At 44.5% G+C, this 15,592-nt stretch overlaps 2 protein-coding genes across 4 annotated transcripts in view; one reads left to right on the top strand and one right to left on the bottom strand.

Moving 5' to 3' along the window:
• LOC116441608 (D-beta-hydroxybutyrate dehydrogenase, mitochondrial-like) overlaps positions 1 to 15,236 on the bottom strand; it is a 44,017-nt gene extending 28,781 nt beyond the window's left edge. Inside the window, exons 1-3 of one of the 2 annotated variants that reach the window (XM_032103704.1) lie at positions 14,769 to 15,236; positions 5,310 to 5,449; positions 3,926 to 4,029 (exon numbers count right to left, since the gene is read on the bottom strand). In XM_032103704.1, the coding sequence (XP_031959595.1) occupies positions 3,926 to 4,029; positions 5,310 to 5,407 (202 nt within the window). In that variant the 5' untranslated portion in view covers positions 5,408 to 5,449; positions 14,769 to 15,236. Of the gene's footprint in view, positions 1 to 2,435; positions 2,994 to 3,925; positions 4,030 to 5,305; positions 5,450 to 14,768 lie in introns of those variants that run through there. The other variant, XR_004239171.1, reaches the window with a different exon arrangement.
• PAK5 (p21 (RAC1) activated kinase 5) overlaps positions 11,885 to 15,592 on the top strand; it is a 116,845-nt gene continuing 113,137 nt past the window's right edge. The window contains exon 1 of one of the 2 annotated variants that reach the window (XM_032103695.1): positions 11,885 to 12,094. In XM_032103695.1, coding sequence (XP_031959586.1) covers positions 12,046 to 12,094 — 49 coding nt within the window. In that variant the 5' untranslated portion in view covers positions 11,885 to 12,045. The remainder of the gene's footprint in view (positions 12,095 to 15,592) is intronic. The other variant, XM_032103701.1, reaches the window with a different exon arrangement.

The raw sequence follows: 15,592 nt of genomic DNA on the forward strand, positions 1-15,592 counted from the left end.
CTGGTCTGCAAAGCCTTGGAAGTGTTGGGCCGTGGAGCTGCATTCTCCCCACTGCTTTTCCTATTAAAGGTCTGCCCCTTCCACGTGGGCACCCCTTCCCCTAGTCCTGGCCGCTCCCTCGGGTCCTCCCTATTGGTTGCTGTGCCCCAACTCCGCCCATGTACCGCCCCCGCGCTCCGAGAAAACCCCCCTGCTCCCTGACCGCGTGGTCCCTCTCGGTCACTCTGCCTCTGGGAACCAGCGGAGCAACGTGTAACAATGAAGTTTCCCGATGGAGAGACCCTTCTGGCCTCCTTTACTGTCACCGTGTTGCGGGCCCAGCTAACGGGAGCAGGAGCTCGGGGCCGTGCAAAAGCACTACGGGAGGGCGGATTGCGCGCCCTGCCCTAAGCAGCCCCGCTGTGCTCTCCGGGAAGGTTGTGGCTTGCTAAACCAAACCAAGCACTGCAACACTGGGCTGTCTCCAGTGCAGAAGCACGTGTGGCTCCACCTGCAAGTCTGGTGCAAGCAGCGCCTTGAAGCACAGCACCCATAAGATTATCCTGTTCATATTGAGCAAGTCCCACCTGTCCTAAGACCTGTAACCTCCATATGGTGTGCTGGAGTATCCAGCGCATCCAGGACACACCATGGCATGGTCACTGGGGCATGGCTGAGTTTTAGACACAGGAAATTCCAGTCCTGCCTTTTTTTGTTGTTGTTGTTGCAGAAGTGGGTAGTAGAGATGCAGGTGATACTGACCATGGCTTAAGAGTGTTGAGCTAAATATAGAGACACTTGAGCGTGGCAGTCACGCAAGAGCGTTCTGTATATGTTTATATTGATTAAACCATTAACAAGAATAGCAAATCCCATTACACTAATCATTATTTTGCTTTCCTGCCTTCTCCTCCCTCTTTGTCCTTCCCTGAATACAGTAAACACATGGAGGGAAATTTCTCACCTCAAGCTGTCTGAAACACCTCCCAAAATCCACTGTGGAGGTTGGTACTGCTTGCTCTGGCTTCAGTGGAGCTGTTTCTATGGCTGACCCCTGCTCAGGAGACGAACGTCAGGAGAACAGTGCCCCCAAAATAGAGAGAGGCTGCTACTAAGGGAGTGTCAATACCGGAGAGTATTTAACCCAAGGGTATGGTCTCTTAGTATCTTTTGACAAGCATGCAGACATCTCTAAAGGAATAATATTGGCTTGTAGATTAGTTATTAACATAGTTTTAAATGCTAAAAGGATGTGTTCATGTAACCAGCTTCTCTCTGCTTCTCCATCACCACTAACATTTTGGTTCTGTTGGGAAATAATTTTACAGTGTTACCCAGGAAAATCTGTTCTATTTGAAATGTAATTCCATGCTTTCTTAAATAGGTTAAAAAATGGAAGTGTTGCAGTTGAGATTGAGGTGAAAGAACAGGTCTTGGATGATCAGTTGTTTCTGTTCTGAGTTGCAGGACACAGGATTTGGTGCTAAAGCTATTTTTCTTTAAGCAAACGCTTCTAGCCCAGTTACATTTTTATTAAATGGATCAAAGTGATCTATTGAAAAACATGTTGGAATTGCTGGGCTTTTTCTGAAAACCTTCATCAAGACTTGGAATGTTTTCAGGAATTTCTGAATCTCTAATTTTAATGGCTCTATGTTTGGGGAGATATGTCTAACAAGATGTTGCCAGAATCTTTTGGCCAGGTTTGTAGGCTGGAAGAGCCAGTTGCTTTAATTTTTTTGTGTCATATGTTAGTGATGAAACATTCAACATTATTTAAGGAATTCAAATCCCTCATTCCCACTCAAATTAAAAGCATCTGGGCATTCAGATCCCTTAGTCAGCTTCAGCAGTATATAACTTCAGTATTAGTTTGATAGAACTAATTTGGTGTTAAACATACTTTTTTAAGTGCAGTTGTATTATAATGTATCTCATGGTGGTATTGCCTCACAGTCATAATTTTATGCTTGCACACAGTAGTTCCCTGCATCCCAATGGACTGGAAAGCTTTATAAACAAATGTAGGCCATTCCTAAGTCCTCAGGCCAGCAAAACTTCCACTGAGGTCTTCAGGAGCTTTGCTCACATAATGTATCTAATTTCAGACCGTGAATACTACAGTGTATACAAGCAGGCAGCATCCTTTGTTCGAAGGTCACTTTGGGAGAGAAGCAAGAGCCATGCAGCAGCCCACACATGTCCCCTGCTGTATTTTGGAGGAGAAAATAATGGTTATCAGCTGAAATTGTACAGGGTTACGTGCACAGAAGGGGATTTTGCACTGAGGGAGTTGACAACACTGGCTTAAAGCAGGGTTCTGACTAAAGGAAACATTTCCTGGGATGCTCTGCAGAATATATGGGTTTGGCATTATTAATGTAACTGGTTATTTGCCAAATGTGTAAAGACTAAAATCTCAAGCTTTTAATTCAGGAATTTTCTGCTTTAGCATGTTCTCTCTCAGTGCTTTGATGTTACAGAATTAAAATGTTTGGTTTTGGTCTGATTTGATATTAAGCTGGTTTAATGTCTTACAGAAGCTGTTTTGAAAGCTTTCCTTTTCCTCCCTGGATCCAGCTCCCTGGGTGGGTGACATCTCTTATCATCAGTCAGGCAGTTCTGAGTTGTGGCTTTAGATAATGAAAACCAAGCCCTAGCATTTTTCTTCCCAGCAGAGATCTTCCTTTATTTCCCTTCACCTCAGATGTTTTTTTCCCCCTGTGCATATCCCAGTGTGCACAGTACAGCATTGTAATGAACAACCCAAAATTTCAGTGTCTTGGTGTTCTCTTCCTTACAGATTAGACTTGCAAGGGAGCTGGAGACCTGTGTCATAGTTCTGAAGATGTTTTCTGTCTTCATCCACAGTTTTTTGTTGTCTTGCAATTGAAGTCACCACTCCTAATCCCCTGCTGCCAGGAGTTTGTCACTTCTGATCCCAGCTGTGCTCCTTTTTTTTCGTTGTGGTGTGACAGTGTTAATGTGTAGTGCTCTGTGGGTTTCCTTCCTGGCTGAAAGACAGCAGAAGAGTTTTAGCTCTTCAGTGCTGTTCACTCATTTCACTGAGTTCATTCCTGCTGCTGTTTGGCTGCATGTCCTACCTCGGCCCAGCTGCTGCAGTGGCCACTGGTGACACAGGGCAGGGGCTAACAGGCTGTATCCACTTCTGTGTTCCATGCAGCATCCAGAGCCTGCTTTATGGCCCTGATCCAACACTCAGAAAGGTTAAAGATGCTACTGAGAACCTGGCACCTGTGGTACTGTTAGATGGAGAGCCCGGGACCCTCTCCCCTTTAGCAAGAAAAGATTAGACTGACCAGTGGGGACACTGGGAGGTCGTCTCATGAGCTGTCTGGCCTTTTATTTTCTGTTTTTAGGATTTTTTTCTGTTTTCTCTCCAGTCCTAAAGCTTGGACCAGAGAATCATAGGGTGCTCCAGGTGCTTCTTCTCAAGCACGGATGTTGGGGAACACCATTTCAATTGCTCTCATAGCCATGTGCTGGAGTAATTCAAGAGCTTTCAGAGCCTGCAGCAGTGAGAATACAGGAACTGGGGGGAGATGATCCAGCAATGAACAAGAGACAGGATATTTTGGGGTTTGCCCTTTAAGAGCAGCTATTGTTCATCATAAAATCCATTAAGATGCTGGAGAGCCGTTAATGCTCTACCTCGGTGTTGGAGACTGAGCTGGCTGGTCTTTGTTTGCTACTGATTTGAATCTACTGCTGTGCCCCGGGCTGGACTCCTCAGGGCCACACTGATGCAGAAAGGCAGCAGCCTTCAGGTGTCAGAGTGCTGCAGGAGGCTGCTCTCCCAGCCCTCCCCAGCCCTCTCCCTACCACCTGGGTGCCCCTTCCCTGTCCCAGCAGAGGTAAGAGCTGCTGGTGCAGGAGGTGCTGGTTACCGCTGGCAGGTAACTGAGCTGTGAGGGTGCTGCCTCACCTGTCAGTTTTTGGACTTCAGCAGAGGCACAAGCAGCTGTGGGCTTCTCTTCAGGAGAGTCAGGACACAGTTCAGTGGGTGAAAGAGGACTGTGAAGTAGAGAGCTGCAAATAGAAAAGTGATGCTGTTTAACCACTCAACAGCAAAAGACAACATTAATGTGTCAAAAAAAAAGTATCTTCAGCACAGCTTTTATGGGGTTTGGATTCCCAGAGTGAACAGCCTGGAGGTACTGCTCCCTGTCCCACTCCTACCACTGCCCTTTGCACCAGGGCTGCTCACAGGCTGAGCTCCCTCCACACTGTGCAAATGGGCCCCTCAAATGTGACCTGGGTCATGGAAGCCAGCAGCAGGAGGTTTAGCAGGGTGACCATCTGTGCTGCACCTCCCAGCGCTGGCTGCCTGGGACCCAGAGGGTCTTGTGGTAAATAAGGAGAGAGGGGAAGAATCAGGCAGTTGGGAGAGAATTCTTGATGGTTTACCTCATCTTTCTGGGATATATTCTGCATATAATACTTACCACTTGGGACAGGAGGAGATGCCTACTTTTTTCTGCTATTTCGTGAAGGAGTGCTTAGCTGCCTGATCTTACAATTGTTTTTGTCATTGTGCTTTTGCCAAGTGCATTGGGGCACTACAGCCAGAGTCATCCCTTCCCCAGGGCCAGAGCCTGCCTCTGCTGTGGAGGCTCTTACAAGCCCAGAGAGCACCTTCAAATGGCAACAGTCTCGCAGAGGAGATTTCACATGCAGCTAAAACTAAATATTGTTGTTTGTAATTTATAATTGAATAACTAACTACAAATGACTGTGACATGTAAACAAATAAAGCCATGCTTTAATTAGAGGGTTATTTCTAATCAGGAAGTCTTCCTTCCTACAAACAACTAGCCCTGACAACACACCTCTTCCAAGTGGATGCTAAAGCAGCAGAATTTTCCATGGGGAGAGCAAACCAGGAGGAGAATGTCTGCCATCTGATAAAGGCCCAATGCTGCCAATTACTGAATTAAATTTTGCTGATGGGAACCATGGGGTTTTATTTTCCATGTCAGGAAGAGGGAACTCGGGTGGTCCCTGGGACAGGGAGCTTTGGAGAGCTGATTTTGCATGTGTTGGCTCTGTCCTACCCAGGTAGTCTTGTTTAAAAGTCCAGTCTGAGAGAGCAAGAGTTTTGCAGAACATTAGCTAAAACCTTTAAACCCACGTTTTAAGCTGTCCATGACCAGCCTTGGTGAAGAGTGGCCACAAACAAGGGCTTTGCTTTTGAAATTTTGGAAAGAATATTAAGAAAAAAACCCCTATATTGGCTGCAACATTAAAAAGACATTTTGCCCCTCGTCTAGACATTGTCAGAGAAATGCAATATGCTCAGCTGTACCTGCCTGCAATAAGCAGTTCCTGCGTGGAGCCTTGAAAGCCTTCTTCCCCTCACAGGAGGTTTTTCTCTCACATAACCCATGTGTGTCTCGTGCCCCTTCATCCCATATCAGGATCGACGGCTTCCTCATCTTCCCATACATGCCTGCCAAATCAACAGGGTACGAGCTAAGTTAACTCACCCGGCTCATTCTTGAATTGGGTGGTGATGTTTCTCCAAAGTCATAGGAGTACAGATGAAATCTTGCCACTTGCAACTCATTCTAATTAAAAACCTGAAGGTAATGAGCTGAATAGCAGCGATCCATGCTGGGGAGGAGGGGGCCATAGTGTGCAAGATTCACAGTGTTAGAAATAGAGCTGGTTCAGTTATTCCTCCCTGTGTCCACTGAAAAGTGTAATAACATATTCCATTGGAATTTCAAATCTTTTTTTTTTAATCATTTCCTTGAAGTTATTTTTACAAAAGCTTTGGAAGTGTTTCCATCAATCATATGAAGAGGCTGTCCAGTATAAACAGGAGAAAGCTGTGTTCTATGAATGACCTAATGCACTTCAAAAAGTTCAGCAACCCATTGGAAAGTCAGATTATTTGCAGAAAGTCAAATCAATTTTATGATCAGACAAATGTTAGCAAATTGCTTTTCTTAGAACCAAAGCAAGGGAAGTATTTTCCAAGAAATATGCTTGAGGAAAAATCAAATGGCATTTATTAGAAACCATCAGTGAATGAGACCTGTTCTCTTCAAGGCACTTACTCCCTTTGTAATGCCAAGCCATTATGTCCAAATATCACACGGGGGCATATTCAGGTACAAAAGTTTTTTACTCTGTAGAACAAATGAATTAGAACTGGGGCCTTTCTGTCTGTGCTGTAGTGAACAACCTTTGAGAGAGGATTTTTATCTGTGTGCTTGTGTAACTTCAAAATAGGGTGCCAAAGGGCTCTGACCCATAGGAATGCAGTGTCTGCTTGGGAGCCATATTTCCATAAAACCTGGTGGCTGCTCCAGATTGTCTCCAGAAAGTGCATCCATGGGAGAGGGGAAAGGCTGGGTGCTGTTGGAGGAGACACTGACTTCCTGCTTGAGGAAAGAAGTGCCCTGCCTGGCCTTGGTTAGAGAGCCAGAATAAGGTATGAAGGAAAATACCTCCCAAGTGTCCTAGTAAGATCCCAAGAAAACTCTTGGTGATGTTTTTCTGGCAATGAATTGTCCTTCTCAGCACTTTGCCTCTCTGCTTCTCAGAAAACAGAGCTAAGAGTCAAAGTCTCCTTTTACCTGCTCCCATGTCTGAGTTGCAGAGTCAATGCATCAACCTGTTTTGCATCAGTATCCACATGACTGACACAGACAGACATGATCTCTGCCCTGGAGCTGGTGGCATGAAAAAAAAATCTGCTGGAGAGGTCTAAAGAGAGGGATGCAGAGAGCAAATGGATGACAGGAGCATTCCTTCTGTCACCTCTGTTTCCAGCATCCAAATATTTGGGGACTTTGATTCTGTTATATTATTATAGACCTTTTTCTTTAAGGTTATAATTTATTCTCATATTTCTGCCTGTATTTTTATTTTCTGGATCTTTCTGTTGTGGAATGGATGGATAAGAAGGACCTGGTCCCTCACTTTGCAGTTTGATACCTGGTAAATTAGTTAATGTTGTATGTATGGTTATGGGAACTGCTCGGGAATTTTCCATTAGTGTGTTTATTCATTGGAAAATGTGCTCCATAATTTAAAACAGGATGGAAATTCAAATCTCTGATGAGGACTAAAAGCTTTCCCGATTTTGTGCAAGTCTTGGGTAGCAACAAAGAGAGAAAATGCATTTTTAGTATATTTAATATGAAACCACAAAGGTGGCCAAAGGAAAGGAGAGGAAGGCAAGTAACCTGAAAGGGGTTTTAGCTTTAGATTGGTGACATCTCAGTTAATTTAATGACGACCACTTAAAATGGGTGTGGGGAAAACAAGGCTGTAATGAAGGACAGGCACTTGGACTCTTACAGGAAAAGAGCAGTTCAAATCCAGAACAGGATAAGAAAAACCAAAAACTTTCTGGGGTAATGGATTTTGGCACTGCTCTGAGGTTTAAATGGACTTCTTTGGTGTGTATGTTGTGTTTCCACCTCGAAGTCAAGGCAGAATGGAATTTAAACACTAACACTGAGACCTAGAGGGAAAAGCCTGTTGGAGAAGCAGTCAGGTGGTGTGCTAAATAGACACATACAGGTGTAAATGTCTGGAATAACCACAGGGAATGCTTCTCTGGTGATAAATATTTTTACGGGAGGAAATATGAATACTACTCATTATTGAAAATAACTATTTGTTGTGCCTCAGTCTGATGGTTTAAAAAGTTACTCACATCCAGTCAGGGGTTAGAAATGAATGCTGCCTGACAGGGTAATTTCTTATCAGACAGCTTATAGATTTCAAGCTATTTGACCAAAGCAGAGCAGTGAATACTTAAGAATAAATGTAGTTCTAGAAACCAGGAAAAAGCACCTAAGAACAGAAGGAAGGTACTCCTTCTTTTTGATAACATAGTCAGAACAAATAACTTGCCTAATGATGATGAAGCATCAGGTCTAAAATGTTCTCACTACATGCATTTATAATTCAATAGATGTGAAAAACAGGTTGATTTTTAACCCTCTGGTGGCAGATGGTTGCCTAGTTTAAACTTAAGCCATTCTTTTGAAGTCCGTATAACTAAGTCAGCCTACCAAGGGGTGAAATTCAGCTCTCTGCTGGGATTTTCAAGAGCTTTAGTGCCACAGGCTGTACCTGCCAGACTTTTCCCCTCAGGACCTCCCCAGGAAAGCAGAAGAATGGTGTAGTCCAAAGTAAAGCTCCAGGGGCTAAGCTGACCATAGACCTGGCCAAGTCCTCTGTCCTATTGCAAGGAGAGCTCTGTACAAGAGTTTGCTCTTTCCCCCCTTTTCCTACTGAAAATGCCACACAATCCTTGTGTGTTACCTTGGAGTTTGCAGCGTAAGTGTTGGGAAAACAGTTTGTTCAATGGGAAATATGAAAAGAGTAGATTTAAAATAAATAATCTACTTAGAAGTTCTGTAATCATAGCTAATTTATTTGTACCAGGGAAGTATTTAATTATCATATACAGAAGTGTTCAATTTTTATGCATATTCAGTTTTACCACATAATTCAAATTAATTCTCTAAGCATATGTGTTAGAACTGTTCAGCAGTTTCCGTCTCCAAACAGAGTAACATGAGAAACTAGAGCTGCAGGTATCTTTTTCTCACTTGGCTCCCATTCCCTGGGATGACTGACCTCTAGAAAACTTTTCTGAAGGACTGAGGTAAGGGGTGGAGTAAAAAAAATACAGGTGCAGACACACTTTCTGAAAAAATGCATTATTTTGATTTGGAGAACTCTTTGGGCTTTAATCCTGGTATTTTTCAAAAATACTTTCTGGTCAGAAGCTGCCCAACTCTGGTTAATCAAAGACAGTATCTCTAAACTGGTGCAAAGCTAAGCTCTTGTCTGGGAAGTTTTTAACTTAGTGTAGAGGTTATGTTACACCTGTGATTATTTCCAATGACTTCCAGAATCAGAGATTAGTTTAGCATCATGCATAAGTGGTAAATAAACAGCTTCCCAGATACTTTTGGGTTTATTTTACTTTGCATCTCTAATCCTGCCACTGCAGTTGCATGAAAATGTGTTGATCACTTGTTTCAAGAATGACATATCATAAATATAGATATCTTTCTGGCCATCTCTAAAAGTACTCTTCAGTCTTGTGTGGTTTAATGATTGATGCAGCTTGGAAATCAAACTCTTGTCTAGGTTTGTTGTAAGATAAACTTATGGTTTAGGACCAAAATTCACATGAGATAAGCGGGGGCAGTGTGAGGAGGGTACTGTTTTAGGATGCTAAAAATGGCTTGTGGCAGAATTTAGGAGCCAGTATAACATAAGTATCCAGCTGCCTGGGCTTTGTTTAGTTTCTTTTTGAGCAATGATCCATTTCTGTTCCTGTCTACAAACAGAAGATTTGGAAGAAAGATAAAAAAGGCCTTGGGAGCACATGACTCTTTCACCTCCTTCTCTTTCCACATTGTACTCATGGCTGGTCTTAGTGGTGAGCATGGCAACGTGTTCTGAATGCATCCCAATAAATAACCCTCTTTTTAACATAGGGCAGACCAACATGCATTTTTAATTATTGCTTAAAGATCTTGGTTTGCAAGCAGTGATTCTCCAGCCACCAACAAGCAAAAAACCAAAGCTTTGGGGTGGAGGTTTTGAACCCAAATGGGCTCTGCCCACTGGCAATGAGTGAGGGATGGGGACAGAGGAGAAGTGTTGCTGCAGCTTTTCTGGGTTGTGTAACACTTTAATCGTGAGGTTCTATGTGTGTGTCCTGGGTGCTCGGCTCTTGGCAGAGAAGTCTGTCGAAACAAGAAATTACAAAACCACTTTAAGGAAGTGAAAATTGGCCTCCCATAAAATGTAGGTACTGGAGGCAGGGCTTCATTTGGAAGAAGAAAACTTGACTCTAGATGATGCACAGATCCTTATTTTTAAAAAGAAGCTTTGACTGGGGAGCTCCCCTTCATCTTAAAATAAATAACTCTTCCCAGCCTATAGTTTCAGAATGAGACCTATTTCCTGTCTCTGGGTTGTTTCATAGCCCTGATGCTGCTGTATCAAAGTGCTTCTCTTGTTTTGATAAATCCCCAAGAGACAGGAAGGTAATATAATTGCAAGCCAGTTTTTCAAAGACTTCTGGATAACCCCCACTAAAGGCACGAAAGCATTGCTGCAAAAATTATTCATTTCACTCTTAAGTCCAAGCACGGTCATTTACAGCTTGGAAAATGGGCTGATTTATCCAAGGTGGCCTGCAGTAGTTGTAGCTGAGTGAAGTTAAATAATGCAGTACTCTTTAAAATTGCATGAGTGTGTGATTTTGTTTGCTTTACTCATCCTTACTCCCTTGTAGTTCATTGCAGTCAATTATTATTGCATCTGTTCACTCCATCTCTGCAGCTGGTGGGAACGGCTGCTCGTGCCACGCACTAAGCTATACTGTTCCAAAAGAAAGCTGAGCTTCCCCTCTGCTCTGAGTGTAGGAATGGCTGTATGGCCTTGCCTTTATCCTAAGGTAAGCATAGCATGGAGAGTGAGTAAGGATTGCCTTCTAATAAAATAACCTGGTCAACCACACTGGCATCCTAAGGAAGCAAAAGAGTTTCTACGGTGTGTCCACCACACAAGGCAGCAGTTCCAATGTCTCTGTCTCCTGCTCAGGCTCACTGTAGGGTCTTTCTTTCTGGATCTCTGTCCCAAGAGTGCCTTCCTGGACTAAACTGCATGGCAAACTGAAGTCTGGGGATGCTGAAGGAGAGGTACAAGGCAAGGGGAAGTAACAGGAGAGCATCTACCACTGCTACCTGCTGCACAGCAGAGCTGCAAAAGCAGCCTGACCTTTGGAAGAGGTGGAGACTGTCCAAGGAGCCACGGGGCTGCTGGAAGCCTCAATACCTCAGTGCTCTGTACAGCTCTGGCAGCATCTCAGTACACAGCCTCGAGCAAGCCACAGCAGCAGTGGACACCTTTCTTTGCCTAGGATTAGCTGTACCTGCCCAGGCTGGTGTGACTGCCCTCACAGCTCTGCTCACAGAGATTGCAGGAGTGTCCCATGGTGCACACAAGAAAGTAATCAGCTGGATTAACATTATTTAACACACCTGTTTAAATTGATCAAATGATAAGGTGATCTTGCCTGCCCTAACTTAGGGAGAGGTCATGAGAGCTACTTTGCCAACAGCAACATAGAGATGAGGACAGATGGCCAAGGATGACAGTCCAGTATCTCCCACTGGCCTAGCTGTCTGCATAGGGAGCTCTCTCCAGGTCCTTTGGAGCCTGCAGAGCAATGCTTGGAAACGTGCACTTCCAACTGGTCTGAAACACCATGGTGAAGTGTGGTGGTGAGAGAGTCTTTCAGACATGGGTCCTAACATTATTTAGGAATTAAATAACTGGTGCAAATTAATAATGTTCTCTGCTTGTGTAAAAGTTCTTGTCCTTCCTATTTGAAAGATAGGGACAGAGAGAAGGTGGTAAGTACCAAAGAATCCAGCAGTTGTCATGTCTTATCTGAGATTCAGGTACAAGAAATGAAATCCTGACCCAATGAAAACCAACAGGACTCTTGCAAACAACTTCAGAATAGCAGAGATCTGAACGAAGAAAGGGACACTGTGCTGTGTGAGGCATTGTTCATATCTCTCCTGTGGGAACCTGAGGAATTACAGAAGATGCCTCATCCCTGGAAGTGTTCAGGGCCAGGCTGGATGGGGATTTGAGCAACCAGGTCTAATGGAAGGCGTCCCTGCCCATGGCATTGGGGTTGGACCCTCCCAACTCAAACCACTTTGGGATCCTCTGGCACAGTCAGTGCCGGTTTTGCTTAGCCCTGTGACTGTTGTGTGTGTGATCAGGTGAACCCCGAGGTACTGTGAGAGCAGAGGCTCCAGCAGTTAACCAGATGAGCAGCTGGTTGTCGGAACTCTTTTTGAGTCAGGTCAGGTGGCTGTCTGTTGGGTCTTGCCCATCTCTACATTTTTTCCTGCTTGCCCTACCCCACCCTCCCTGCAGTCAATCCTGAAAATCGTGAAGCAATTGCCAGCATTTCCTGCCCAAAGAGCAGCACAGCACAGCAGTTTGTCAAGCAGCTGGATCACAGAGGACTCGGACACAATGCCAAGAGCTCTTGCAATATCTCGTAGTACAAGCTCAGCTACTGGAGGTGAGCAATAAAACTCCTTTTCTCATCTTTTTCCCTCTGTCTCTTTGACCTCTTGGTCACAGAGGAAGTTTAAATATCTGATCTAAAGGCACCAAAGGCTTTTTATGAACCAAGTTAAGCTATCACACAGCAAAGGAAGAATTTGGAATGGGGCTGACTTGCATTTCTCTGTATCTTTGTTACATTCTCCTTAGGCCTGATAGCACCTTATTAATTTGTACATTCACTGCAAAATAAAGGTGTTAACCTTCCTGGAAATTTGGGTTGCTGGGCCTGTACTAGAATGAAAACCAGATTATTTTAGCTGTCTTAAGTATTTTAATTCTAGAAGGAACTATGACTGGGGGGTTCTGTCTTCACTGTGTTACTTCAAAAGGCATTTAGGATGAATTTCAAAAGATTTGATTATTTAGAACAAGTATCTTTTTATTTACAATAGCAAGATATAATGGTAAAAATGTCCTATGGGGACAAGTAATTAAAAAAAAAAACAAAAAACAACAAACCCCATAAAAACTAGCAGAGGTTTCTTTTTTTAGAAACTAAAAATTGCATACACAAAGTGCGTAAGAGAAGTTTTTAAATGGAGAAGGTTGTGTAATGGTTCTGCCCTACGGCACAAACTCTCTCCTGCCCTTGTCTGGATCCTGCTGACCAAACTGCATGTGGGGACCCACCAATGCAGGCTTTTGGTTTGCTTTAAATTCTTTCATTTATCAGTCAGTTGGTGGTGAGTGTTCATGTTTCACCTTACAGTAAATTTTGCAGAATGGATACCAGCACTCACTCAAAACTGTTAACAAAGAAATCTAAGAAAACAGTGAGGTTTTCTTTCTTTTTTAATTTTTCTTTTATTTTTCTTTTTTTTCCCCTCCCAACATACTGCTTTGATCTGCCATGCAATTGGGTCAGCACTTGGGAAATACATTTCAACATCCACATCTGTGATGTGAATATTATGCAGGAGATCCTAAATGTAAAACCTCACAGATCCTTCAACAGATCACTCTGTCAAAAAAACATGACACCTGCAAAAGCCTTTAACTAGCATGGGGACCAAACTAAAAAATTTGATGACCAAGAGCAAAAAAAGACAGGTATCACTGTGCCAGAGTCTCATTTAATTAGAACAGCACAGGCCCACAGAAATCACCAGCTCCCACAGATCATTACTGGTTAAGAAAGCCTCTGTTGTTCATTTCCAGAGCAGGATTATGCTGGTACTCAGCCTGGGGAGCTTCTAGGCCTTGTCCACACAGGAAGGTTTCACCAGACTAATTTTCCCAGGGTAAGTGAGCCTAAGTGTTCATGCAGGAGCTGAGCACTCAGTTTGAAACCCACTGCTGGTGTGCAGGGACCCATTTCTGGAGCCTGTGGGCAGGCAGTGAATTGGGGGGTGTATCCTGGGCCATGCAGAGTTGCACAGGCACTGCTGGTCTTCTGGGCGCTTCTGAGGAGAAGAGCAATGGGAGAGAACTCTGTCCTGAATAGCTGCAGCCAGCAGCAGGTGTTGGCTAGGGTTCCCTACCCTAGGGTGTCTGCAGTACGGGAGGCTTCATGGTGCGGGCTCTGACTTCCAAAATGTCCTTCCTCTGCAGGGCCTGGGAGCACAAAGACAACTTTCAGTGCTGGGCAGCAGTGCAAAGGGTCTTACTTGTCCTGGGGAGATGTGGATGTTGTCTGAGATCTCATCTTGGTGTGAGCAAGCAGAGAGGCTGCCCTGGGGAGACCTCAAAGGGACCCTCGGAGAGACCACAGAGAGAAGAGCAAGGAGGAGAGGGACAGAGAAGCTGGAGAAAGAAGGAGGCAGTATGGGGAAGGAGAGAGAGCTCTGCAGCTCAGAGGGCCCTTAGGTAGGTTCACAGTGGAGGAGAGGGGTTGGCCTCTTCCCATGTAACCCTGTAGCCCTGAGGGCAATGAGGTTGCAGCCCTGATGGCTGAGGCTGAATTTTCTGTCACTCCCAATAGGTGTAAAATTATGGCTGTAGAGACACAGACTCCTGGATAGCAGGGGTTACTCAGCAGGGCATAAGCCAGTCTTCCCACTGGCACCCTTCACCTAGAAAGACCCAGGGGGATTCCCCAGCAGTGCTTACAGCCATCCCCTCAGTAGGACACTTGCCCTGTGCTATCCCAGATGAGCTCTGCCAGCTGCTTTTGGTCCTGTATTCCCACAGAAACGATGGCAGTGTGGTTCAGAGACACTGTCCCAGCCCGCCACATGAAGCTCTGACCTAACTCTTATGAATCTCACAACAGCCAAAAAGTCAAGAGGGAGCTCAGTTGGGTTTTTTTTAATCCAGAAGAGGTTAAAAATGCGACACATTCCTTCACCTCAGGTCACTGTCTGGGCATTGCTCCCCCTTGTTCATCTGTGTTTTCTTCTCAGGGCAAGTCCAGCCCTCTGCTAGGACCTTCTCCCCCTCCTTCCTTGGCCTACCTTGCCTTCCTCCAGGGACTGTGGTCTACTGGGGCCTTTCACAGCCACAGCAGGGTCTTTCCCCTGGAAAAAGCAAAATTTTTGTTTTGCACAACAAAATGTAATGCAGTTAGAGTGTTATTACCATTTTCTAAAACATTCTTGCCTTCCTCATTTGCTGAACTACAATCTCACAATCTTGTGCATTTTAATTTCTACAGTAGGCACAATCCACAAGTTTGCCCTAAAAGTTACCTTTCAGGGATAAGTGGTTTTCTATGAAGGTTTTCACTGTCTTCTGATACTCATCTTCAGTCAGGTGGAGCTGGGCTACCTCCTTGTTTGACGAGCATTCTTCTGTCACTGTCCTCTTCTCTTGAGCAGGCCATTGTGCAGCAGACACCCCAAAACCTGCTTTATTCAGGTTCCTTGCAAACGTCCTCCCAATGGAACTGTTGGACACAAGAATTACGATTGCTCTCCCTTTCATATCAGCATTCCTCTCCATGGTGATGAAGGAAAAGATGATAATGCAGCAGGTCAGGAACACAATGGAAATGCACGCGAAGGCATAAAAGAGGCAGGAAAGGGTCATGGCAAGCAGTAAGTCTATGACCAGCAGGAAGAAATGCTGCAGGAGGAAAATCATCGTTAGGAGGATTAGCTGCTGCCTCCTCGCTCTCAAGCGAGCCGAGGAATCTGCCAGGAGTCACCGCGTGCACCACACTGTTATAAAGCCAGGAGCCTTGCGAAATGTGTGGAGGCAAGGCAAAACCCCATGGGGAGGATGATTCATTTTCTGGGATAGAGCAACAATGGGGATTTTCAAGCCACGTACGTTTCCAGGCGAAAGCAGTGCGGTGTTTGTCTTGGCTTTGCTGTGCACTTGGATGCTCAGCTGGGCTGAAATATAAGGATTTGTTTTGTAAGGCTATTTCATCATGTGTCGTCTTCGGAGCCAGTGATGTATACAGGTTATTTGGAAGCAGACAGTTTTAAGGGATTTCTTCAAGGAGTGTGTGCGTGGAACTGGGAAACCATGAAGTTGAAATAATCCCCATATCTGCTTGGCACTCTGA

Source organism: Corvus moneduloides, chromosome 3 (assembly GCF_009650955.1).
Source record: "Corvus moneduloides isolate bCorMon1 chromosome 3, bCorMon1.pri, whole genome shotgun sequence".
NCBI classification, from domain to species: domain Eukaryota; kingdom Metazoa; phylum Chordata; class Aves; order Passeriformes; family Corvidae; genus Corvus; species Corvus moneduloides.